At 37.6% G+C, this 26,704-nt stretch overlaps 1 protein-coding gene and 1 long non-coding RNA gene across 11 annotated transcripts in view; one reads left to right on the top strand and one right to left on the bottom strand.

Moving 5' to 3' along the window:
* The window catches only part of STRBP (spermatid perinuclear RNA binding protein), a 148,377-nt gene that overhangs the window by 111,320 nt on the left and 10,353 nt on the right, over positions 1-26,704 (top strand). For 4 of the 9 annotated variants that reach the window (XM_077850564.1, XM_077850562.1, XM_077850566.1 and 1 more), the window contains 8 exons: positions 642-734; positions 1,158-1,357; positions 6,691-6,849; positions 10,169-10,303; positions 10,504-10,644; positions 13,257-13,380; positions 18,635-18,679; positions 23,693-24,117. In XM_077850564.1, the coding sequence (XP_077706690.1) occupies positions 642-734; positions 1,158-1,357; positions 6,691-6,849; positions 10,169-10,303; positions 10,504-10,644; positions 13,257-13,380; positions 18,635-18,679; positions 23,693-23,787 (992 nt within the window). In that variant the 3' untranslated portion in view covers positions 23,788-24,117. Of the gene's footprint in view, positions 1-641; positions 735-1,157; positions 1,358-6,690; positions 6,850-10,168; positions 10,304-10,503; positions 10,645-13,256; positions 13,381-18,634; positions 18,680-21,213; positions 22,176-23,692; positions 24,118-24,558; positions 24,693-26,704 lie in introns of those variants that run through there. The other 5 variants (XR_013353718.1, XR_013353719.1, XR_013353720.1 and 2 more) reach the window with 3 other exon arrangements.
* On the bottom strand, positions 19,132-23,531 carry LOC144285480 (uncharacterized). 2 transcript variants are annotated; one of them, XR_013353729.1, is made up of 3 exons: positions 22,953-23,531; positions 22,175-22,378; positions 19,132-19,690 (listed from the first exon to the last, which is right to left on the bottom strand). It is a non-coding gene; the product is annotated as an uncharacterized LOC144285480 (long non-coding RNA). The 2 variants fall into 2 exon arrangements; XR_013353728.1 differs by having other exon boundaries at positions 19,132-22,378.

Raw genomic sequence — 26,704 nt, 5'->3', positions numbered from 1 at the left:
AATTTATAGAAATAATAAATGTTAAATTATAGACATATCTGAAAAGACAAAAATCAAAAACTCTTCCACTAGAGATAGTTACCTTTATAATTTTGATATATATCTTTCTAGACTTTTTTATGTTCATGTATATTTATAGGTGTAAAAAATATAAAGATATTTGTGTGAATGTTTATTAATACATCTGAATAAATAGGAAAATAAATATATAAAGGGATAGTATACTATTGTGTATATATATAGGGATATATATATATATATATATATATATATATATATATATATTCATTTTAGGTGTAAAATACGGTGATTCAACAATTCCATACATTATCTGGTGCTTGTGACAAGTGTACTCCTTAATCTCTACCATATTTTTAATTCAACCCCTCACCTGGGGTTGAATTAAAGGGATATTATATATGTGTGTGTGTGTGTGTATGTATATATGTATATATATGTATATATATGTGTGTATATATGTATATATATATGTATATATATGTAGTAATTTAATTGATCAGTGAGAGTACTGTGGTCTTTGTGATTCCTAAGATTTTCCTTCCTGAACATACTAGATACATTTGGTTGAGTAAGTAGATTCATTGTTTTTACTGATAATGAATCTCTAATAATTTTTTTAGGTGCTGGGTCTTCAGCTCTGAAGAGGCCATTTGAAGATGGATTAGGGGATGATAAAGATCCCAATAAGAAGATGAAACGAAACTTAAGGAAAAGTATATAAAAATCTTTATTCTTAGAGATATGAGCTAGAAAAGATTTGTAGTTTCAGACAGGAAAATAAAAATTACCAAGTGAAGAATTTGATTGAATTGGAGTTTTAAAAATATATCTTATATGAGAAATTGATGATTGGATAACTTTCGTTTTCAAGCTTCATTGCTTAAGATATATTAGTATTGACAAACTAAATTGATGTCACTTATATAGTGACATGTCACTTATATAGTGATGTTAGTATAATTTAAGTAATTTTAGAATCACTGATGAAGTGAAATTGTATATATATGTTTTCAAATTCTTGCTTTTTAAAACCTGGTGAATTAATAGTGGTCTTTCAGAATCTACAGATGCATAGATTAAAAGCAAAATGATTTAATTTCTGATCTCATTTTTTGTTTTGTTTTTGTTTTAAACAGTTCTGGATAGTAAAGCAATAGACCTTATGAATGCACTAATGAGGCTAAATCAGATCAGGCCTGGGCTTCAGTATAAGCTCTTGTCTCAGTCCGGCCCTGTCCATGCCCCAGTCTTCACAATGTCTGTAGATGTGGACGGTACAACATATGAAGCCTCAGGGCCATCCAAGAAAACAGCAAAACTTCATGTAGCAGTGAAGGTACAGTTTTGCTTTTGTTTAGCAGGGCTTTGTTATTTTATGTTATAAATAAGGTGCTTATTTTTCTCAAATAAATTAATAGAATTTTTAAAGATTTTAAGGACAATGACACAAAGACTTTTGTCACCTCTGGGTTACAAAATTTTTCTTTTTTGGTTTTAAAATTATTGGTGTTGATTATACAAAATTTGGAAAATGCAGAGAAAAGTAAAGACAGAAATGGGGCAGATCATTAATATTTATATTAATGATATTTTATATTAGTATTTATATTACATGTAATATATAAATATATTCATATATTCATATATATTTATATAATATACTTACAATATGTTTGTTTAGGTTGAGCTCACAGTGTGTATTTAATTTATCTTATGATTTCTTTCATTTACTATGTTATCAGTGTTTTCTCATGTTATTAAAATCTTCACAAGTAATTTTTAATGGCTGTATGATTAACATGATATGGTTGTACTATTATTTGTTTAAATATTTTACTATCATTGAATATTTTGCTGTTTGCAGATTTTTCCAATCATAAATAAATTTAATTATTATCTTCGGGCATATGGTGCCTTTTGTGTATTCCAGAATATTTTTGTAGGGAATAAGATCCAGGATTGAACCAACCAATCATGCATGTAGGTTTGTAGAAAGTCCCTAAATCCTGGAATTTTTCCATGAGTATATTTGCCCTCTCGTAGACAAATGTGAAAATGTCAAAGATCATGTAGACTAAAGATCAATTTTCATTTAAGAAGTTATGTAACAGTATGGCATAAGACAGAATTGGTCTCTTTTCATGATAATTCCATTTTGCAAGTATTATTAATATAGATGTGAACATTATCCTAGATTCTAAGGATACAGCAGTGAACAAAACAAAACCCTTGGCCTCCTGGAGCCTGCATTCTAGCATGGAAAAAGATTGGAGACAGACAAATATACACATGAATAAATTATAAGCACGATGTAGGAAAACAGTAACTAAGCTGTAAAAATATAAAGCAATATTTATGTTGTGTCTTGTTTATAAAAAGGGGTACTTCAAGTATGATGAAATAGTATGAGTTTAAAATGAAGCAGAGGGCAGCCCGGGTGGCTCAGTGGATTAGTGCCACCTTCAGTCCCGGGTGTGGTCCTGGAGACCCGGGATCGAGTCCCACGTCGGGCTCCCTGCATGGAATGGAGCCTGCTTCTCTCTCTGCCTGTCTGTGTCTGTGCCTCTGTGTGTGTGTGTGTGTGTGTGTGTGTGTCTCATGAATAAATAAATAAAATAAAAAAAAAATAAATTCTGAGAATGAGTCACAAACTTAGATCTCAGTTCTCTAGCATCTAACTCAAAAAGCTTGTGAAATATCCCTTTACTGTTTGTGACATAAGAACAGACAGTTGATTATAAGAGTCATAGTTGTTTTGGTTTAGAGATCAGTGGGTATTCTTCTTTAGTGGGTCTTCATAAAAAAGGATAGCAGTGACATCCTTTAACATCATGGGTGATGCAGTGACAGTTTGTGAGCTATTTGTTATAATTGCCTTTAATGTAAGCTAGTGGTCTCATAGCAACTTGGAATTAAGTAAAATTTGGGAGTAAGAACAGTGCAGATTTTGTAATATGACAGGATTTAAATACTATTTGTTCTCACAACTACTACTAACATTTTGGTATGTATTTTTCCAAGCCTTGTTTTTTAACCTACAATTCCAAAATCCAGAAAGCACTGAAAATGAAAAGTATTTCCAAAGTTTGATGCAGACTCACTTGATGGCAAGACCTGACTTGAATTGATGTCGAACTACTCTTAGTCTTTATTATTCCATTTAGTGTGAATATTTTATGTGTTTTGTGCACAAACATGGGGTGCACCTGAACTCACCTAGGGATTTGGAAAATATATAGTAAATATTTTATATTAGTTTTCTAAACTGAAAAACTATGAATTCTCAAAATAGTCTGGCCCCATGTGTTTTAGATAAGGAATAGTGGGACCTACATAATAGGTATACAAAAAATATATTTAAAATAAGTATTTTTTTTGTTCATCTAAGAATATGAGTTTTTAAAATAGTTATCACAAAGTTCTCCTTTTTAATGATGGCCTAATATTTTTTATTATCTATAATAACATAACTAATCCTTTTAGATTTAGATGCTTCCAGTTGATTGCTTTACATTTTTTTGAACTAGTCTCATTATCCCTTAAGATATATTCTCTGGGCAGTTGGCTGGCTCTGTCAGTAGAGCATGTGACTCTTGGATCCTAGAGATCATGAGTTCAAGCTCCATGTTAGTTGTAGTGCTTATATTATTTTTATTTTTAAGATTTTATTTATTTATTCATGAGACAGACAGAGAGGGAGGGGCAGAGACAGGCAGAGGGAGAAGCAGGCTCCACACAGGGAGCCCGATGCAGGACTTGATCCCAGGACTCCAGGATCACACCCTGGGCCAAAGGCAGGCACCAAACTGCTGAGCCACCCAGGGATTCCCCTGTAGAGCTTATATTAAAAAAAGAAACAAGGATATATTCTAGAAATGGAATTTCTAGATCAAGAAGAGGGCACATTTGAATAATGCATTAATTCACTAAATATGTGTTGAGCTTCCTATTATATGTTAAGCATGTATATATTGCCATCTATATACGAGAGTTTTCAAGTTCTGTATAAGTGGGTTTTTTATAAGTTTTATACGTGGGTTTGGGAGTGTTTTATATTTAACATATGTTTTTGAAAATAGGTCCCACTGGATAAAAATTCTTCTATTCCTTACTCAGCTTGGTAGGGGTCTGTATTTGTTACAATAGATCATACCAGAGAATCAAATCTAAACAAAATATGAAAAAGCAGTTCCTCCCCCAAGGAACTGGGGAGGGGAGCCAGCAGTGGGTACCTGACATGATGGAGATCAGTTGCCAATTTTTTCTTTCCTGTTTCAGCCCTTTTTTTCTGATGGTCCCTCACAAAGAACATAATCAGCCATATTCAATAAAAATGGAAAGAAAGGATTCAGTCCCAAGATTTATTCTCTATACTAAGTGAACCTGGTGCAGCATTAGGTTATAGTTTGTCGTTGTAATTGTAATTGTGATTTTTCAGCCCAATTGATGTATTCATTAGATTTGATTTGTTTGCCAGACACTTGAAACTCACTTTTTTTTTTAGTATATCAGTTTTTTGGCTTTAATATTGATTCCAAGCAAACTTTGCTTTTAGAGGTCTGAGAACTCACTACTTTTTTTTTTTTTTAGTTGAGCTGTATTGCAAATACACTAAGTTCCTTGAGATTATCCATCAGTTAAATAAACTATAATGTAGTTAAAGATGTTGCTACAATAACAGATGAAAAAAGGAAGAAAAAAATTAATAACAGATGAATATGATATGTGAGAAAAGCACAGAGAGAAATGGTATTAAATAATTCACAGATTATTTTAATTGTCTGTATGAAATTGGGAAAAGCTGCATGTCTTTCATTTTTATTGGAATAAACAAATCAAATTTATTTGTGACTCTTGACTTTTGACTTGCAGTTTGTATTGGCTAGTATTCATTCCAGATTGATGACTGTTCTCTCAGAGTGAGATTTTCAGGGAGACCATATTTACAAGACTTATACAGTGGAGAAAGTGTTTTAAAATATTCAAGAGGATAAACCAAATGATGTTAACATACTTAGTCTTATAGTACTACCTGAGAACTTCTAAAAGTTAAGATATTGAAAAGAGGTTCTTAGCTTTCTTCCAGTGATTACAAAGAATTAATTTATGATTTGAAATGTTCAGCAGAATGCCAAAGTCTCCATATGAATTGGGTGAATAAATTTCAAATGCTCTTGGTACAGAGTTCTATTTATGTCCATTTTTAACAGATGTATTATTTTATTTATATTGGCAGAACCCATTATAGAAGATGCCATTGTGTAGAAAGAAAGTTTCGGCTGCCTGGTGTCTCATTTGTGGGGCTATCGTTAACTTTTTTTTGAGACACCTATTAGGTATAGTTGGGATTGTAAAGAAATATGACATACACTTCAGCAACTTAAAACATTAGTCAAGGGGGATCCCTGGGTGGCTAAGAGGTTTAGCGCCTGCCTTTGGCCCAGGGCACGATCCTGGAGTCACGGGATCAAGTCCCACGTTGGGCTTCCGGCATGGAGCCTGCTTCTCCCTCTGCCTGTGTCTCTGCCTCTCTCTCTCTCTCTCTCTCTCTCTCTCTGTGTGTGTGTGTGTCTATCATAAACAAACAAACAAATAAATCTTAAAAAAATAAAACAGTTAAGAGCTGAAACAAATACAGAGATGTTTAGATAGGTTTAGGAACGTATCTCCATATATTTTGACATAAATCTTTAAATTAGTAACTGATAGTGCAGTATCAGCCTGTTTGAAAGAGGCTTATAAAAATGATAGTGCACATATTTTCTTGTAAACATCTCAAAAGCAGTATAACCTGGCAGGAGATATTAAAGTGGCAGGAGATATTAAAGCCATGCTTGTATGTGTGTGTGCTCATGGGCATTGCACACCTGCAGATAGACACACACTGTTAAGAAAACTTTATTTTAAAAAAGATAAGTGCTAGATATTGAATGGTAATATAAGAAGAATGGACATTGGAGAAAGCCATAACTTGTCCTTGAGGGGCGGGGACAGAAATACAAACCTGATACTGTTCCTGGTTCACTTGGTATAGAAAATAAATCTTGAGCCTGAATCCTTTCTTTCAAGTATTGATTATAGTTTAAGTTGGAAGCAAAGAGGTCAATAGTAGAAAGCTTCAGATATTATGTAATTAACAGGCAAATTAATTCTAATATGAAGACTTCTTGATTCCCTTTCTGTGCTAATTTCCCCTAATGGATGGAGTCATAGAATTTAGAGGTCAACTAATCAGTCTTCTTGTTTTGCAGTTTGGAAAATTGAGGACCAGAGGAGAAAGACAGGATTAGACCCCAGGTCTTTTGCTTTGTAGTCCATTGTACTTTTTTCATTATGCTATTTTACTTTTCCCCTCACCTCCTTGGTTGAATGTGGCTATGTTGTTTTTCTGCCTCTGGCCTCCAAATTAAATGAACCAGAAGCAGCCTCAGGTTTGCATTTCTGTCATCCTTTATTTAAACCTAATTATTCTGAGGATGTTTGTCCCATTCTCCATGGTAAAACTCTAGTAGGTAAACTTAGTTTAACAAAAGATTCATAGATCTAGCATCACCTTGTTCTTCCTGCAAAGTGTTTCATGGATTCAAATGTTGTGGATTTGAAATTTGTTCTCATTATTTCATCTATTCTCTGTGGTCTCTGATGTTTGAATAAAACTAATTTGTACAGGTGTTACAAGCAATGGGATACCCAACAGGCTTTGATGCAGATATTGAATGTATGAGTTCCGATGAAAAATCAGATAATGAAGGCAAAAATGAAACAGTGTCTTCAAACTCAAGCAATAATACTGGAAATTCTACAACTGAAACCTCCAGTACCTTAGAGGTATATTTATATTTTTTTCTCCTTAGAAAAAAAGGAGTATATGTAGATTGTAGAAAATTTGAGAGATGTGGGAAAGTGTAAATAAGAAAATCAAAAGCATATACAAATGTGTGTATTCCAGAGGCTGCCATTATTAATATTTTGGTTTATTTCCATCCACCCTTTTTTTCTGGGAGTATTTTTGTGAGAGTAGTTATATTTTCATGCAGTTTTACATCTTGTTTTTTTTTCACTTAACTGTAAAAATATCTGTTAACATAACTGTGTAATGCACAACACATGAATGTCTCCTAATTTAACTAGCATTTTCCTTTTGTTGGCCATGGAAGTTCCTTCCAGTATTTCACAGTTAAAATATATCAACAATATCAACAATAACTGAAGAGTGAAAAACCAGAAGATCTAGCGAGGAATATAGGATTATAACTGAAGAGTGAAAAACCAGAAGATCTAGCGAGGAATATAGGATTATTTGAAGTTTGTGCTGAGCTGTGGGAGGCAGTGGGTCATCATGGAGTTATCTAGCCTTGAGGAAGGCATAACCTGATCTATTGTGTTCCTCAGATTCTGAGTAAGTCCTGACATATGGGCTTATTGCCACAGATAATAGAATGGGACAGAAATCTTAGTACTGAGTATATACAGTATTTTGGGGAGTTCATGGAGCCCTTATTTACTGCATTCTGCATAAGGAAAAAAATATTTTTCATTTGTAGAAATGAGTATTTATCGAAGACTGGACTATAATTTTTTCAGTCTATGAACCTTTTGTAGTGGCTGCTTACTGGCAGATGCTGCAGAAATTGTGTTCAGAGCTTCAAGATGTTCTCACGCTAGAAGCACAAAAGACATGTTCATAACTAATTATAATGTAATGTGATAAGTACCACGATGGCAAAGTGAATATAATAATGTAAAACTCAAAAGAGGAAGTGATTAGGAAACTTAGACATCTATAAAATCAAAGGGAGTAAAATGTGAGTGAGGTTTTAAGTGTAATGAGTAAGATTTTTGCTATGTGGAGAAGAGGTGGGAAGAAAGCATTCTGGATCAGAAGAATAGGAGGTATAATGACCTGGAATTGTGAAAATACATGTTGAGAAGTGTCAGGTGGGCCAATATGGAGGGTCAGATGGAGGCTGAGGCCTGTGAAAGCCTCGCCTGACTTTTTATGTGATACTGTGGAGGAGCCCTGGCACCTGGCTTTTGAGAGGACCAGTCATTCACAGGTGATTAGTGTGGGCTCATTAATAGCTGTGTGTACATGTGTGTACAGAGCTTCTGGTAGGCACACATCTGTGCCTTGTTTCTATAGAATGTAGTAATGGCAGGGGGGCTGGCAGAAAGAAAGCCCTCCTTATTCTTCATTTGAAATTAAAATATTAAAATGCAAATATTTGTATCTCTTGACTCATAAAAGTGATTTCAGATTTGGAAAGCAGAGAGTGATTACCATAGACCTAGTTTCACAAATTACTCATTACTTGTAAAAGATGGAAACAGGAAACTTGCTTTGAAATTTAAAAAATGTAGATTACAAAACCTCTTCAAGAAGTGAGGTTTTTTTTTTTCTTTTTTTTCTTTTTTATTGAAGAATACCCAGGCATGTTTGTTAAGCTTGTCTTGAAAAGTTGTCCAGTGTTTCATTTCTTTCTACAGCATTAGCCACTTCTCTCTTTTTTTTGCATTAGCCACTTCTCAAATCAGTATAGAGTAGTTTTATTAAGAGAATCGTGCTGTCCATTGGGAATGATTGATTGAGGCATTCATTATAATTTCTTCTTCTTCTTCTTCTTTCTTCTTTCTTCTTCTTCTTCCAGGATTTTATTATTGATGGGGAGGGGGTGGAGAGAGCAGCGAGCAGGAACTGGGGGAGGGGCAGAGGGAGAGGGAGAAGCAGGCTCCTTGCTGAGCAGGGAGACTGGTGTGGGGCTCAGGCCCAGGACCCTGGAACCATGACCTGAGCTGAAGGCAGACACTTAACCCACCAAACCACCCAGGCATCCCCGGGGCATTCTTTTCCTTGTTCAGTGTCTCTTGAGCAATTACTGTGATAGAATTATAGACATGATCTTTAACCTCAAAAAGTGCTCAATCTTTGGGTCTTTCCATTCTTGAAATTATAGGTACATATTTTGTGATTTGTTTTCTTTTTGGTGCTGCAGTCTCTCTTACATTTGAACCTTCACATTCCCGCATGAATTACTTATTTTCCTTACTCTAGTCTTAATCTTTCCTCAAATCAGTTCTTCTACTCTTGGAATGATTTTTCTACAACACAAATCTAATCATAAACTTTCTAGAATAAAGTCTCTCTGGCTCCCCATAGTTCATGATAAAGTCAAAGCTTATTTGCATGGCATGCAGCAAAATCCTTTATGAATTGGCGCCATCAAGGGCTTTTCTAGTCAGAGCTTATCTTCCTATGAGATATATAGGAATTATGAGATATATAAAGGAGATATTCCACTCCCTTATATAGCCAAACTGTGCTTCTTTTCATTTTCTGAACACATGTTCTTTGCTTCTCTTGGGTCTTTCCATGGCTATTTCTTCTGTCTAGAATGCCCTTCTTCTTTGTTCCAACCTTATCATGGTCTAGTGCTTGCCTCTTTAAGGTTAGGTTTGCATGTCACTTCCAGGAAAACTATCCTGATTGCTCTAGAAAATGATTACTTCTTCTGTGGTTCCATAACATATACTGTCTTACAGTGATTATGTCTGTCCCTCCCACTATACTCTAGCTCCTTAGAGCAGGGAGTGACTGCTTTTATTCTTATTTTTAAATTTCAGAATCCATACATAGTCTGTATCCTACTGGTTTTACCTTAGGTGCACTTAAGTCTCTTTAAGAGCGAATTGAGAGCTGTGTAGGAACATTTTCTTCCCATCTCCCAAATTGAGATTTATTTCTTCCTAACTCTAAAGATGAAAAACAGTGAACAGTCACAGGTTATGTGAATCTCAGCTGTTCTGTCCACTTTGTTAGTCATTTAAAGTATTATTCTCAGATGATGAATACACAGAGCAGACCCTAGAGTGCCATGTAATGGCAGGGCCACATTGCTCTTGTATACTGTTGAGACAACCCTACTTTAGAGGCAAGCTGGCTAGATGACTGACTGCCATGTTTATTGCTTGTAGAGTTTCCATACCTTTAAAGATATTTTGCCATTCATATGTAGAGGTGATCACACATCCTGGCCCCTAAATGCTTTAAAGTGTAATTTTTGAGCCTCTTTTCAACAGAAGCGTAGTATAATTGTATTAATAAGAAATTTAATACTCTAAAATCTTACTTGATTGAACCTCCTTTTAGGTAAGAACTCAGGGCCCTATCCTCACAGCAAGTGGCAAAAATCCCGTAATGGAGCTCAATGAAAAAAGAAGAGGTCTTAAGTATGAACTCATCTCGGAGACTGGTGGAAGCCATGACAAACGCTTTGTAATGGAGGTGTGTACCTAGATTCAAGCCAACTTTACTTTTCCCCTCAAAGATAGAGGCTATCCTGAGATTATATGTAAAAATAGTTTTAGAGTGAATTCGTGTGGCACTATTTGACTTTTGGTGTGTTCTGTGTTGTGATATATTTAAATTAAAACTACATAGAGGAATCACATGGGATAATTGCAGAGTGTTGTTCTTGATTTTAGGTAGAAGTAGATGGACAGAAATTCAGAGGTGCAGGTCCAAATAAGAAAGTGGCAAAGGCAAGTGCAGCTTTAGCTGCCCTGGAGAAGCTGTTTTCTGGACCCAATGCAGCAAATAATAAGAAAAAGAAGATTATCCCTCAGGTATGAGTTAAGTGTTGAACCTTTGCAATACTTCTGAAAAATATTACCAAAATTAAATTTCTTTTTCTGTCTTGGTGCCACTTTAGCTTTTCCTAAAGTTGTTTTTCTTGCATTTGGCATCCTTTTCTTTGGGTTAAATCGTGAATACTGTAATATTCCCTGTTCTTGGTCGTAGGCAGATGATAGATTAAAAAGAGGCTGTTAGCATTGTTTGGGGGTTTCAGGCCCTCTCAGTGAGGCAGAATGTTGAGGGATCTGGACTTTAATGAGATGTTAGCATTTGTTGAGGGAAGCTGCCAAGAATATAGGGGCTTACTTTCAGCAGTCTGCAGGTGCACTTCCATTTCCTTTCCAGTTTTGTCCTTTTGCATTATTTATTTTGTATTTTCCTTTGAGGGTGGCACAGTAGAACTTGACCCTATATCACTTCTGTTCATTCCTGCCAGTGGGTGAATCAGTCCTGCTGAAGGCCCAGGATTATAACAAGGTGTTTAGAAAAGACGGCATCCTAATTACATGCTATTGGGTAACAGATTCTTCTGTCCATTGATTTATTCATTCAAAAATATTTTGTAGTCATATTCTATGTGCATGATTGTGAGGGCAAAAGAGATACGTTATTGAATATAAGACGCACTCTCTCCCTGGTGGAGAGTGCTGGTGTGATAATGTCTGAATAGATTATGTGATAGAGACAAGTCAATTGAAAATGTTTAGACTCCTAGAAAGAAGCTTAGATTATTCAGGATTCTGAATGAAACAGTTTTAGTTTCTTTTACATAGGCGGAGTCCACCGGCAGAGGGTAGTGTTGATCTTATTTTATAGATGAGGGATCGAGGCCCAAAGAATTACAGACACTGCCTCTACTACCACAGCCAACTAATGATAGGGTCTCTTTCAGCTAAGTTCTCCTTCCAAAGACCGTGGGCATTCTGTTGCATATTAGAGCCCATCATAGAAGTTTGTCCTGTCTTGTACTTATTATAATAAACATTGCTTAAATTCTAAGATTCAAAACATAACCAAGGAGAACTAACTTTTACTGAGATGAAATACAAATAAAGCATTTAAATTGCATTGATACACATGAGAAGTGGTTTTATTTCCCTAAAACCTTCCAGGAAATGTGCTAAATTAGTAGAAAGATAACTGTTACCTTGTTTCTTTTGGTGTGTTTTTACCACGAGTTACATCGTGTATTGGGTCAGTTAATTTTAGTGTTTAAAAAGTGAGTGCAGATACTTATTGGGTAGTTAAGTTTGCTTCTCGTGGATATGAGCTTGATTTTTGTGGAGTCACTCTGTTGCTGCCAGATTGTTACTTCCTGACTACTTGGACTGAACCGTGTTAAAAAAAAAAAAAAATGTCTGCATGAGGTTCACCCATTTTTAGAAATTTTCCATACTAGAAGCTCTAAAAATCATGTGTTCAATGTGTTTGACAGCCAGGAGGCAGTCTATTTTGGATGTGTGGGTTACATTTTTTTTTTCAGCCAAATAGAAAAATGGCTGTTCCCTGTGCATGATACATTCGACCTTGAAACTGTCCTCTCCCCTGTTATGCTAGTGGTAGAGGCGCTCCCGTGAGGAATAAAAGATGATGGCTTTTCAGTGTGAGATAAATGTGTGTGTGCTGTGAATGTTTAAGCTGTTTGAGCTCTTGTTGACTTTATTCCACAGTGATCTTTGAGGCCCTACACCTTGGATATAGTAGGGAATTCTGATAGTTTTCAGTTTGAGTTTTGGTTGTGTCTTTATATTAAAAAGATAAGTATGTTTCATTTAAAACTAGATATTCTTGATTTTCTTAAAATTTCAGTTTTAGAAAGGGATATTTAGCAGCCCTCTATTTTGCTTATCCTTACTTAGCTGACTTCTCAGAGTTTGCCGTTTTCTCAGTTGCTCTTGTCTGAAGTAAAGCAAAGTGGCTGTTGTTATCCTGACTGCACAATTAGTGAGAGACTCCAATAGACACAGAGATTTGTGATTTTAATAGAGTCCCATGGCCTTTTAGAGCCAGAGGGGACTTAGAAGTGGTATTTATTTAATGATTGGTCCATGCACGTATATACGTACACATACAGCAGAAGATGAAGAAGTCAGAGAAGTCACATGACCTTCCTGGAGTTCTCATTTTTGGTCTTCCTTCATAGTTTTGTTTTTGTTTTTGTTTTTTTTTTAATTCCCCTCTGGTTCACAGCTAATCCTTGGTGGTTTGTTTGTTTTTGTGGTAGTTTTTGTCTGTGGGCAGAGAATTCAGTGGATTTCGAACCTAGGTATCAAATGTCTAGAAGTACTTTAGTCAGGCCTGAAATGTAATGGACAAAATATGACTACTGAAATTCATGTGTAAAAGATGAACTCTTTCTGAGTAACCCACAAGTGAAAAGAAGAAGTTATTTGCATACTTTTATGTGCCAGCATACTTTCCAGAGCAGCTCTGTAAGGTAGGTGTCATTTTTCCTTAACAGATGATAAATTGAAGGTTCAAGGTCATAGACTGACTCACTGACTTATCTACAGGCTTAGGTTTCTCATAGAGGTGCATTAGAGAGATGATGGGATGTTAGTTCTTATTTCTCTCAGTAATGAAAATGTGTTATTTTTAACAGGCAAAGGGTGTTGTGAATACAGCTGTGTCTGCAGCAGTCCAGGCTGTTCGGGGCAGAGGAAGAGGAACTCTGACGAGGGGAGCTTTCGTTGGGGCTACAGCTGCTCCTGGCTACATAGCTCCAGGTATGTATGGTACAGCTGCCTCTTCCGGGCCAGACTTTGAAGAACAGCATCTCGTTTATTTTCCAGGGTGATACACAGGCCCAGAAAACCTAGCACGGGTATGAGATGGGTGTGCATGGAAAGTCAAAAGAGGAGAATCTACCAAATGTCATTGTTTTCTCTTGGAACCTGCTGAGTGCCTAGAGGCTCCCTGGAGGGAGATGACAGATGAGGAATATTGCCCTTGGTTTCGGGGATGTATTTTGGCAATGAGGAAGCTAACAGATACTACACAGGTTGAGGAGTGCAGCTGTGCAAGCAGGATGTGTCAGGGGGGACAGTGGCTGGCTGGGTAGAAGAGAGGGAAACTGCTGGCAAGGAACTCCCTTGTCAGGGTGAAGCCTAGTTCTAATAACATTTCTTTAACTTAGCGTTTGGGATCCAGCAAAGGTCTACAGAAGTACAAAACGAGAAAAAAAGGAGAAACTTATTTATCCAGAGCTGGCTATACAGCAGACACTTTTGCGTAAATGATTTCACGTCATTGTTTTTTAATCTTCACAGTGTTTCCTCAAGTAGAAATTGTTTCCATTTTCCAGGGAAGGGAACTAAGGTTTAATGGGAGGAGACAGCTAGCTCAGTCTGAGACACATTGAGAACAGCAGAGCAGGGATTTGAATGTAGGTGTTTGCAGTTCCAGAGTTTATGTTCTTTGCATTTCACCAATATGGCTTGAAGGAGATGGGAAGAGATGCCCTCCTTCTGCCTTCTGTTTTAATACTTATATCATCTCGGCAGTAGATGTCAGCTTCTCATTCAAGTCATGTCGTCTGCCGTATTGAATGTATGGAACTTCTCACTTAATAAGTAAACTGCTTGCAATTGTTGATAGGGGTGAAACTCACAAGGATTGGATCTTATTCTGTCATTATTTTGTATGTAACATTGCTAAGAAGTTCACTTAGATTGTGTCTTTTCTCTTTCTTTCTTTCTTTCTTTCTTTCTTTCTTTCTTTCTTTTTTCTTTTCTTTTTTTTTTTTTTTTTTTAAGATTTTATTACTTATTCATGAGACACACAGAGAGAGGCAGAGAGAGAAGCAGGCTCCTCACAGGGAGCCCAATGCGGGACTCGATCCCGGATTCTGGGATCATACCCTGAGCCGAAGGCAGATATTCAACCACTGAGCCACCCAGTCATCCCATCTTTCTTTCTTTTTCTTTCTTTCTTTCTTTCTTTCTTTCTTTCTTTCTTTCTTTCTTTCTTTCTTTCTTTCTTTCTTTCTTTTTTTTTTTTTTTTTAAAGAAGGAGTTAGAATAGGCTACTGGGGAAGTTCTGTGGATGATGTGGTTTTGGAATTTATTTGTAGGAGTTGATCCCAGTAGGGGCATGGCTCAGAGATGTGTCATATAATGAATATATTCGCTCATTCAAATGTCATGTGCCTACTTTAGTATTTTACTGTTGTGCAGCATATGATCTAAAGGTGAGACATGCTGATGAGATAGTCACAATTTTCAACTGAGAAAGTGTGATGAAGGAAGGACAAGGGTGTGTTCTATGAGAGGATGTAACAGAGAAACGATCTAGGCTTTGGGGCCTGAAGCCCTCCCCCAAAGAAGTGACAGTTGACCTGAGCTTTGTAGAATGAGAAGGTCTTAACTTGGAGAAGACTAGGGTGGAAGAGTGTTGCACACAGAGGGAACAGGATGTGCAGAGACCCTGTGCTGCTGGGCCAGGGAACTTGCCTGGTAAGGATTAGAAGGAGGCCAGATGTCTGTAGTATGGAGAGCACTGTGTGTTTTGGGTGGGGGATTGTAGGGAGAGACACAACAGGGACAGGGAGTGATTTGAGCTAAAGCTAGACGCTCAGTCCCAGTTCTGGAGGCCAAGGTTTGGATTTTGGCTTTAGAATGCTAAATGCAGTGGGAAGTCGTGAAGGGTTCTAAGGAGAGAAGTGACAACATCAGACTTTTTTTGTAAAGATCATCATCTATAGTGTGAAGAATAGATTGTAGGGACAGAAGTAGCTGTGAAAAGACAAGTTAGAAGGTTCTGGTAAACTTGTAGTTCAGGCCAGAGACAGTGCAGGTATCTCCAGTGGGTGCAGGGAAGCAGATGGGCAGCAAGAAGCAACCACACTGAAGATGTACTGCAGAAGCACAATTAATGGATTTAATGTGGAGAATGAAAAAGAGGGAGGTTTCAAGGATTTCTCCCAACATTTTTAGTGAGAGGAACTGGGTCAGTAACTGTGTTGTTTTTAAGGAGATGGAGAATGCTTAAGGATGAGATGGGAAGGAGGGAGAGGGGAGAGGAAAAGGTTCATTGCTGTTTGATTCTGTTCATAGGTCTCAAATTAAGACACTCTTCTGTGGGCAGCCCCGGTGGCCCAGTGATTTAGCGCCACCTCCAGCCCAGGGGTGATCCTAGAGACTGGGGATTGAGTCCCACATTAGGCTCCCTGCATGGAGCCTGCTTCTCCCTCTGTCTGTGTCTCTGCTTCTCTCTCTGTGTGTGTGTCTGTCATGAATAAATAAATAAAAAATCTTTAAAAAAAAACTTATTAAAAAAAAAAGACACTCTTCTGTGCACCTCACTGTTTCTACTGATATTTAATATTCTTTTGCCTCATTCAATCATTATTTAAAGGAATCAGCTTTTATTAAAAAATGATAGACAAGTTACTGAGATGAACTTTCTTGCCTTTGATTACATGTTCGGTGGGGGCTTCATCTGTCTGGGAGCATCTGCAGTTGCTTGGTCATGGACACTTAGGCACCTATCATCTAGTGGCAGTCATTGTGAAAGGCATCATGTGTGTCTGCTGGTTGCCAGGCTCGTTGGCTCTATAGTAGCTTTTCTCTTATGTCATCACATTGACCTCTGTGAAAGGCTTTTAAAATGAAGCTTTTAAAAATGAAGTTCTCTTATAGCTCAGAGAAGATTCAGATTAGGTCAATTAGATTATGAATAGGTTATATACCATTTGCAGTGTATTCTGTGCAGCAGGGACTGTAGTATTTTTACATACATTATTTAATTACATTCCCCTGCCAACTCAATTACTGTAAAACTGTGAGGCTCAGAGCAGTTAAATAACAGGCACAAAGTCACCTTGCTAGTGAAAGTGAAGTCGGGGTTGAAACCCCACAGCCTGATCAGTGGTGAGTTTAGTAGTTGTAGTTTTGTGTCTCTTTAAGGAGATTTTGGTGAAACGCTTAAAACTGTGGCCTTAGTCATCCAGCTAGCTCCCTTTTCCTCGAATAGATTTGATGTGCAAACTTTTTATTTTATTTTTTTAAAGATTTTATTTATTTACTCATGAGAGAGAGAGAGAGAGGCAGAGACACAGGCAGAGGGAGAAGCAGGCTCCATGCAGGGACCCCTGACGTGGGACTTGATCTGGGTCTCCAGGATCAGGCCCTGGGCTGAAGGCGGTGCTAAACTGCTGAGCCACCTGGGCTGCCCTATGCGCAAACTTTTTAAAGTATTAATTTCTCTTTTGGCCTCTACTACTGTTCCTGCTGCTGCTTTCAGCTGCATTATATCCTTTTGAAATGTAGGATTTAGGGAGTACTAAAGACTAAGGCTACGTTGTACTGTCCCCAGTTTTATGTGACATAAATATAGACTAAAAAGTGAAAATTTACATTTCTCGGGAAATGTTTCATTTCGTCCCTAAAAGCAGTTTACTTATTCAGCATACACTTGAGTGTTCTATTTCAAGTAAGAGATTTGAATCTGGGCATTCAAAGATGACTGACTAGCGCCTGCCCCAGTGAATGCTTGGGGTCATATGGGGTAGGAACAGACCATTGCTTCTGTAAACACTGTGCAATATGATGCAATCTGTAACATGGGGTGGGGAGGGGGCACAAAGGAGTGAGCAGCAAACCCAGGAGACTTCACAGAGGAGGTGATGCTTGGTTCTGATTTACAGGATGCATTGCAGTTGGGCAGCTAGAGAAGTAGAAAAAAAATCATGGCAAGCAGCAGAATGATTATAGAAGAAGGGCTTATAATATTAAAAAGGCTTGATTTGTTTCAGGTAGTGTGAAGGGCCCATGTAGATTTTGTTCTATTTTAGAAACCAATTTCCCTAAAAATTTACCCAAGCAATTTAGTATTTATATTTTTTGGAGTTATTTTATTGAGAGATTCAAGATTGTGGCTTCCGTACCACAGTATTTCTAATCCCTACAACACTATAAAGTAACTTGGAAGGTTTCTCATTTTGCAGGCATGAAAAGGCAACTCAGAAGTTAAATGTTTAAGGACATATAAGAAACTAGTGCTAGTGATGAGATGAATTATACTATATGTTGGCAAATTGAATTTAAATAAAATATTTTTAAAATTTTTAAAAATTAGGAAAAAAAAAGAAACCAGTGCCAGAACAAATTGACTTAAAAACTTCTCTGTTCTTTAGGCTTGTTTTTATTGACAATATGAGCCTTCTTCACAGGTACCAGAGGCTAATGTCAGTTTTGCCAACATTTACTGAGAGACCCTGTGCTGGGGCCAGGAATTCAGATACCAGGCAACATGGACCTTGTCCACGAGCCCACAGCCCAGTTCACACACCCATTTCAGAAGCACTTGAGGCTTCAGCCTGCCCTGTCACTGCTTTCTGAAGAGACCTGGAAAGTTCTGTTTTCTAGCTTTAAAGAAATTGGTAACTTGGGTGATTCAGAGTTTAGAGAGAGGAGACAGATTTTTTTTTTTTTTAAGATTTTATTTATTCATGAGAGACATAGAGAGACAGACAGAGACATAGGCAGAGGGAGAAGCAGGCTGCATGCAGGGAGCCCGACGTGAGACTCAATGTCCGGTCCCCAGGATCACTCCCTGGGCTGAAGGCGGCCCTAAACTGCTGAGCCAGAGGAGACAGATTTGTTCAACAAATTATAGTGGGTTGTTACTATGTTACTACTTGGCCAGACCTCCTGCCAAGTTGAGATGATACAAAAGTGTCTAAGACTTGGTGTCTGTCACTCTATGGGAGACACAGACAAGGAGCTGATAGTTATAATACAGTGTCATAAGTGCAAGGAGAAAGACAGGATATTCTGGTAGGTCAGGAGAACCTTATAGGTTGTGGGAAAAAGCTTCCATGCTAAGCAGGAATGGTTTGGGGTATTCGGAGAATGGTTCTCATTCATGCAAATATCTGGAAGAAGTCTTCAGGGCCCGAGGTGCTGGGTCAGGCAGTACTTGTGAATACTGATTAGTCGCCTTTTGTTCTGGACTGATCTGCTTTCTTCTTTGCACTAGGCTATGGAGCACCGTATGGTTACAGCACAGCTGCCCCTGCCTATGGTATGTACACCATCTTTCTGATTTCTCCTCTTAGCAATGCTGTCACAGCAGTCTAAAGCACAGTTTGTATCCAGGGTTTCTTTAAATGAAATGGAGGATCTCAGACCTATTCATTCTAGTGACCCAACTTAAATTCCCTTTGAAAACGCCACAACCTTGTGGTTCTTGGTTTGGTTGGAGTTGCTCTTCTCTCTGCTTTGCCTGATTGAAGGACTGCTTGTTCTAATTGCCTGTTTCTGAACATACTGAAATTAAATATTTTAAGTAGTTCTTCTTACAGCCAACTTATACTCCATTCAAAGGCTACTGAAGGGCCATATCCGGTTTCCAGCTCAGCTGCTTGCCGGTTACATGGCTGCATTGAAGTTTCTGGCTTGAAACTGTCTAGGTGACTTGAGTTAGGGTTAGGAAATGTTCACTTCAAATTTGTAGCCATCATCTTTTTCCATAAATTTTGCCTTAGAGGTGACATAAATGGGCCCTAGCGTGGCGATGGGGTGTCACCAGCAGTGTTACTAAAGTGCTTACTGCACAAAGTCTGTGGTACATGTTATAAAATCCTAGGAGTGTCTCCTCTCCCTCCAAAAATAAAAAATAAAAGCATCTGCAGAAATGAACCTCAGTGGCCCTTTGGATAACTTTTGAATGAGGTTTATGTGGCAATGGAGGCAGTAGGTTTGGAGTCAGTGATATGCCCTTTTAGACATTTTCCCTAACTCAGGCGCTACATGTTATAGGTCAGCCATCTGCAGGATATTTGCCATTGGAGAAGAAAAGAGCATGTGTGTGCACGTGTGAGTGTGTATTGGTGTGACCCTGGGCTGGGCGTGCATGTGCATAGCGGGGAAGGACTTTGAATATCCTAGTACTTGTGGCATTAGTCCTCCACACGAGCCTCAGGACCCTTCATTATGCTTTCTCTCTTCATGCATCAGCTTTTCCATTTTTGTTCAGATGAAAATGATGGGTCCTTAAGACACTGCTAAATGGAAGCTTCATTTGATTTCATAACTGTAAAAAATAAGTAGAAAGTGAACTGTTTTACCACTTTCCCCATTAAGATAGACTGGAAAGATGTGGAGAAACTGCAAGGGTCAAACATTTGGGGTGAGTCTTCTCTATGGCAAAGTGCCACGTCTGGGGTTTCATCCTTGACCTGAATGTCTCCTCTGGAATGGTCAGGTTTGCTCAGGGCTTCCCCAGATTTCCCAGATTCTCGGATGTGGGGTACTTAGGAACTGAGAATGCATTCGAAAAACTGTTTTCACTGAGAATTTCTTATAAATTCAAATTCTCTAGCTCCTTTTGTTTTGGCCATTTGCCTTTACCATGCAGTCAACTTCTGGATATCCTGACCACCTCATCTCTCCTGTGAATTAGGTCTGGGCAGTTGATACAAGTACATTTTGACTCACTAGTCCCATTGTAGTATGTCTTGTGTGAGCGCCAAAGCATCTGCCTTCTAGGGCAGATTGTTAATTCTGTGTCTTTCTTTCAGACATAGTTAAGTCTCACGTTCTTTAGTATAGGTTTACTAGAGCTCAGTTTTCTCTTTAGGTTTTAAGCTGCATTCATGTTTTTCCTCAATCTTTAATTTTTCTCTCTTGTTCCTCCCTTTCCTCTAACATTATACTTTCACCTTGCGGCCTCTGAGCCCTCATTCAGAAGGCTCTTCTCTTCCATGTGCCATATAACTGACTTCCAAAGCTGGTGAAATTTGATGCCCCCATTTTTCACATAAAAGATTTGGTTTTTAAATGTTACTGTGATGCCAACCTACTAAAACAATGCTTTATTTTGGCTGTAAGGTAAATATGTCTTTTGGCCTTTGTAAAGCTGTTGCATGTGGGGTAATTTCCCTCTGATCATCTGGTGCTCTTGAATACCTGCTGTTGCTGCTTTGTGATTTCTCCATAGGTTAAATACTAGAATAGAGATAGAGCAGATTTCAAATCATGCTTGAGTATGCAGAAGTTTGTGAGGCCACAAGAACTCGTTCATTACAAAATTAAGAAAGTAGTTAATCTTTCCAGATTTGCCATGCCAATACCAGTAGTAGCCATTAAGAAGACAAATACCTGGTCACAGCTCCAGTTGGAGCTTCTTTCTGAGGAGCTGAGACCTGCACAGAGAGCTGTGCTTTGGGTCTTGACAGTCATCCCTGTTTTTCTTATAATACACAATGTGCCAAATTGAGAATGATTATGGATTCCTAGAGTCCCTTTAGAATATTAATCAGTAGCATTGCTTTTGATCTTTAGAATTCATGGCCACTCACACAAATGAAATTGCTTTCTGAATATCATTCATCCTGTGATACAGCCATCTTAATTTAAAAATACTATCAAAATGTTAGCAATTTCAAAATAGGAGATCTGTGAGAGGTTTGTGGGTCTCCTCCAAAATGGTTCATGTTGACTGACTAATCTGGAAAAGGTTAATGATCAATGATTTCTGTAAGATATTTTTTTACCTGAAATTTTTATTGGATTATTAAACTTATTTGGAGTCCTCTCCGTTTCTTTTCTCTGTAGGTTTACCCAAGAGAATGGTTCTGTTGCCCGTTATGAAATTCCCAACATATCCTGTTCCCCACTACTCATTCTTTTAGCAAATGACAGAAGCTAATTCCTATTGAACAACAAATACAGTACAATACAGAATGTTAGAGAAAAAGCCTTTTTATCCTGCTTTCTTTGAACACATACTTGATCAAAATTATTTGTAAAGAACATCTTTCCTACTTTTTGATTTTAACAAATGCAAATTTAGTTCTCTAAAACTTGAAAACCAACAAAAAAGAAACTAGTTCTGTGAAACGGTACCTCATTTCCGGAAAATAACTTATACCAGCCCTTCTGTTCTAGGGAAATAAGTCTAGCAGTTCAAAGTTTAAGTTTTAAGAGGAGTATCAGATTATGTAAAATTTGTGAAGGATGTATAGAGTCTCAAACACTGATCACAAATAAACTGCTTTGTTGTAACACAGAGTACTGCCTGGTTCCTGATGCAGTCACTGATTCTTAGCTCTGATTGATATGTATTTGCCCCAGGGCACTTGAATTTGGGCTGTAGTTATTTTTTTTAATACAATAGAGACTTTTCTTTTAAACTTTAACTTTGTAAATATTGAAGTGTGTAATTAAAGCCAATAAAATATGGGTTTGAATATTGTTTTAGCTTATTATTTTTGATATGTTTTGGTATCAAATTATAAGGATTGAAAACTAATCAGTTAGCCCTAGAAACCCATTGATTTGTAAGGAAACTGCTAAAACAAAGCAAAAGGCAATTGTTAGTTCAAGCCAGTCTATTTACTTTGTAAGCCCTTTGTACAGCTGGACAAGGGCATTCCCATGATAAAGGTATGTTCTGTTATTGGAGCATTGCTTATTAAAATGATGGCACTACCCAGAGATGGGCAAGGAGGAATGTGATTAATTTAGTTTCCTAATTTCCAAGTTTTAAAAGAGAATAAATTAATCAATCAATCACCCTCTCTTGTTCTTGTGGCCTTCTTCACTCTGTAAGATACTGTGTTCACTTCCCTGGCTTTTTTCATGCAGATAGAAGATTAGCGATTTTTCTGGGATTCATTGAAAGGTCTCTTTTCCTCTTCAATTACATCAGAATCTAAAGCAGCAACAGGGTCCCCATAAATACTTGCTCTTCAATTGTCCCAGTTCTTGTTGAGTGCTGCTGTGAAAAGTGACAGGTTTCAGCCATGGGTCAGCATTTATTTTTAAGTTTTTCTTAAAATTTATCTGATTAAGCTGGTGAAAAATGATCAGTCGGTAACGTTGTGCTGTCCTGTAAAGGGTGCAGACCTGAGCCTTCCCCTGCATTCTCGCCTTGTTTGGAGAGCCTCTGATATTACTAGAAGGTAATGGTTTCATTAAGGTATTCACCCCCATGAAGGCACCAGTGTGGTCCCGTGTTGATATTTATAAGTTTCTGTGTCTTAAAAATGTTTGTTTTTAGTACAAATTAGCTTCTTTCTTTCCTCTTAAATTCTGTTTCTCAGAGCCAAATAGTGCCCATCAGTGAGAATGGGCTTCACAAAATAAGGCAAATTTATGTACCATATTTCTTTGGGACCACTAAATGAGAATGAGATAGGCAACTTAAAACAAATGTTATTAGTGTCATTTCTCAGATGTGGATTTATTATACAGTGGCTTGTTGCTTCTGCTCCTTGACCTTTAGTCTTTATTAGTGGTGGGTGATACTTTAATAAAACCTCATCACTTGCTAGAAATAGCTGTGAACTTACCATTCTCATCCTGTGCATTAGTGGCTAGACATAAACCAGAGGGCCCATTGCAGCTGGGAGTTGTCATGTTTCATTGATTCATTTTGCTGACCTATGGATGAAACAGAGCCATCACTGAGAAGAAAAAGCATGGCTGGTAATGTCCAGTTTTTATTAATTCAATATTTACAATAGTCCTCTCTGTGTTTGGAATACTATTAATTGGCAGCTGCAGCCAGATTGTTATTTGAAATTGATTGTCAAATTTGCATTCCAAGTTGGAATCTCCCTGGAGATTTCTCTTTAGAAAATTCTTTGAAGTAGCTGACTCAGCTTCATAATTTAACCCCTCTATGATGGTGAAAAGGGAGCTGTGCTGTTTTCCAACATGATGGCAGTCATTTCAAATGGTTTCTACCAAGTCTTTTTTTTTTTTTTAATTTTGTTGTTTGTTGGAAGTTACTAACCATGTTGTAAACCTGCCCAGTTGCTGCAAACTTTTACATTTCTCTGCTTTACTTAAAATAATTGAGCTGTCAAGTCCTTTGTTAGAAGTGGTAACCATGCAAGTTCAACTGTTTAAATTTTGTAATGAATTAAGTGTCCCCCTCCCCCCTTCTGCCCTTCCCACCCCTTCATTTTGTAATGAAAATTCCACTTACAGCTGAAAGAGCAGAGAAATATAAATGAAGCTCTTGGCTTCACCAAATTCTGTGACATTAACACCAAGTGTTGCTTCTCTGCTCTTTTCTCCACTGTAGGCGGTTTTTTCATTGACAGCCCCTATTGCCAGCCTCTGAGCGTCGCGCCACTTATTATTCACTTGGGCCCTCAAGATTTCTTCTCTGACTTCTAGAACCATCAGGTTGTCTGGCTTGAAATGGCAATTTCTGTTTTGGTCTTAAGAGCATTGTGACCCCCTGAGGCTTTCCAGCTATCAGATACACCACTCTGACACCTTCTTTTGGAAAGCAATGACTGAGCATTTTAAAGAAGAGCAATACTTTATTCAAAGCCACGGTGTCTGTTTTAAAACTTTTCCTTTGGAAACCTAGCAATATCTGTACTTAACCCCTCCTAGCGTAGTCTCTTGTCAGGGAGTTTACAGACCAGTGTAGAACTTCAGTATGTGAGCTGTGCTATCTCCTGACAGTTTTTAAACTTTTGTAGCACATAAATTGGGTAGTTGCATTCCTGACTGCGTCAGTTAGCGCTATTATAATTTCTCAGAGATAGGGGTCCTCCTTGAAGCCATATTCTTTGCATGGGGGTTGGTGCCCAATCAGGGATGTGGCCTGCAGCTTGGGTCCCTTCCGGTTGCAGGAGCACCCCCTCTCTTGTGCAAGGTAATTGGTCCAACAGATTCCCAACATACCTCATGCTGACTAGATGCAGTGCATGGTGCGTGCAGCAAGGAGTCCCAAGTCATTTGTAGTCTCTCTGAAATCGTTAACCTGGGAACAAACCACTGATAGATTTTTCTGCTATTAGCCTTTCCTTCTTTTTTTAAAATTTGGGTGAATGTGTGAAAATTATGAATCAGTCAGTCACCGTTATTAATTGAAGAGCTGGGAATACCTCGTTAATGTATTTTTAAAACTGGTGTTGGACCCTCTGTGTATTTCAGGTTAATACTTTTAAGCAGTTTTCAGCACGTTTATCTCACTTTATTCTCGTTCTCCTCGGACCTTCGTAGCCATATCACTTGTATAAAATAGGCTGAGATCTAGTGACTGTAAGCTGTGGTCTCAGTAAACAAAGGTAAGCTCTTTTATTTTCTGATTAAAGAGAAAACTAACTAAAAGTCAAACACAACGTGCATTTATGACAATCATACAGGATGTATTTGATCTCTCTTAGGTCTTATGTCATCATATTACCTTTAAAATTTTTATGATCTAAATGTAAAATAGTAATTTTCAGTATTTGTTTTAATACCCTTGTAATTACTTTTTATTCAAGAGAGACATTTCACTTTTACAAGTTAAATGTGTATATGTATGTAGAAACTTATGATATTACATATATGTGAATTACACACACGGACCTGTTTGAATAAAAGAATTTGGTGGTGGGAAAAGTTCACCTGAGAAGACTTTAACGTCAGGGCATTCTTTTGGCCAAAGTGCTAGAATTTCATAAGCAGCAAGATTGGTAACAGTGCTGGTAGGATCCATTTATATATGTAGCTGTTACACAAGCAGAGGATCAAAGTGCCAATTTCTCAAGGGGAGAAACTTCTCTGAGAAATGAAAATTTCTGATCTGTGTTGTACGCCCTAATACAACAGCAGCAAGAAGCCATAAAAAGAAAAAGCAATAGAAAATGAAAAAAACCCCAAAATATTAAGGTAACTATGGAAAAATATGTAATTAAGCTATTTGCAGAACCAACTTTGGCAAGACTCAGAATGGTAAATACCCAGTCTGCAGAGACCAAATAGACCTAAGGTAATTCATCTGTCTTTTCCAGGTTAGGTAGCTAGATGATTATTTCCCATCTTACCCAACCATCATGGAATTCATTTAAAAGATGTGAGGGTTAGGCCAAATATTTTAGTAAGGGTTTGCTTGATTTAGTGTGTTCCATCAATACATTTCATATGTGTTAGATGTTCTGTGCTGAGGCCGTATATGATATATAGAGATTAAAATGAATTTTATGTTTTATATGTCTCTAAGAAGCAGTTTTCTTTTTATTACTAATTTTGAAGGTTGCTGGAACAACGTTTTTTCCCATACAGAATCTGTATGTACGGTGAAGGTGGCTTTGGCATCTATAAAAAGGTTGTATGAGGTCTAGCTGACTAGTACTACGCACATTCCAGTCCTCATCGAGCAACCAAGTGCCCATTATGTGCCAGGTCCTTCTCTGGGTACTAGTGAAACAGAGGCTCTGCCCAGTGAAAACATTTCAAGTCTGAGAGTCTAATTGTTGGTGGAATTGGGCTGATTATAAATATCATAGCTTAGGAGACAAATGATGCATTAGCAATGTCAAAAGATAATTAACTTGGTTAGTAGTTTATTTATAGACAATAATATAGGCCCTCTGATAATAAAATAGCCATCATTTGGAAATTCTCATTTTAAGTACTTCCCTGGCAGTTTTGAGAGCCTGAAACTAACTCTGGTTTATGTTCATGGACCTCTCTCCAAGTAAGTGAGTGGAATGAAATGAAGAACAAATATTCCACTCCTTTATAAGCAGTTTTTATAGTATAATGAAGACCAGAGTGGTTGCTTTAAACACTGGCCACGAAAAAAAAAAAAAAAAAAAAAAACCACTGGCCACATGTTTTCAATGACAAGTAAGAGGGATTTTATCCTTATAATCAATCCTTAATTATAACTTACCTGTTTATTAGATTTCTTTAATAACTGCAGTGGAGGCAAATCTTCAGTTGTGAGTTAGGGGAATGAACTAAGATTTGCAGGTGCACCCCACCCCTGCCCCCAGCAGTTAGATTTCTAGCAATTGAGAGTTCCTAAAGCAGAAAACAACCTGCTCTGTGAATGGGCCTCCTGTACCACCACCCACTCAGCACTGGCCAGTGCATCCTGGGGAGTGAGGGTGGGGTCTCTGTAAAGTCCTCAGAACCAGAAAGGTTCTGCTGTATTTGCCTTGCAAACTACAATGATCTGATGCCATGTAGTGACCATCAGTTTCTCAGTGTCACTCCGAGACCTGGAAGGGAGAAAGGTGGTAAATGAATGACAACCACAGTTAAGAAAGTACCTACTGGAGAGATGAGTTTCAGTATTGATATTTCT

Source organism: Canis aureus, chromosome 16 (genome assembly GCF_053574225.1).
Source record: "Canis aureus isolate CA01 chromosome 16, VMU_Caureus_v.1.0, whole genome shotgun sequence".
NCBI lineage: Eukaryota > Metazoa > Chordata > Mammalia > Carnivora > Canidae > Canis > Canis aureus.
The sequence above is the reverse complement of the archived record's forward strand: the minus strand, read 5'-3'. Positions and strand labels throughout refer to the sequence as shown.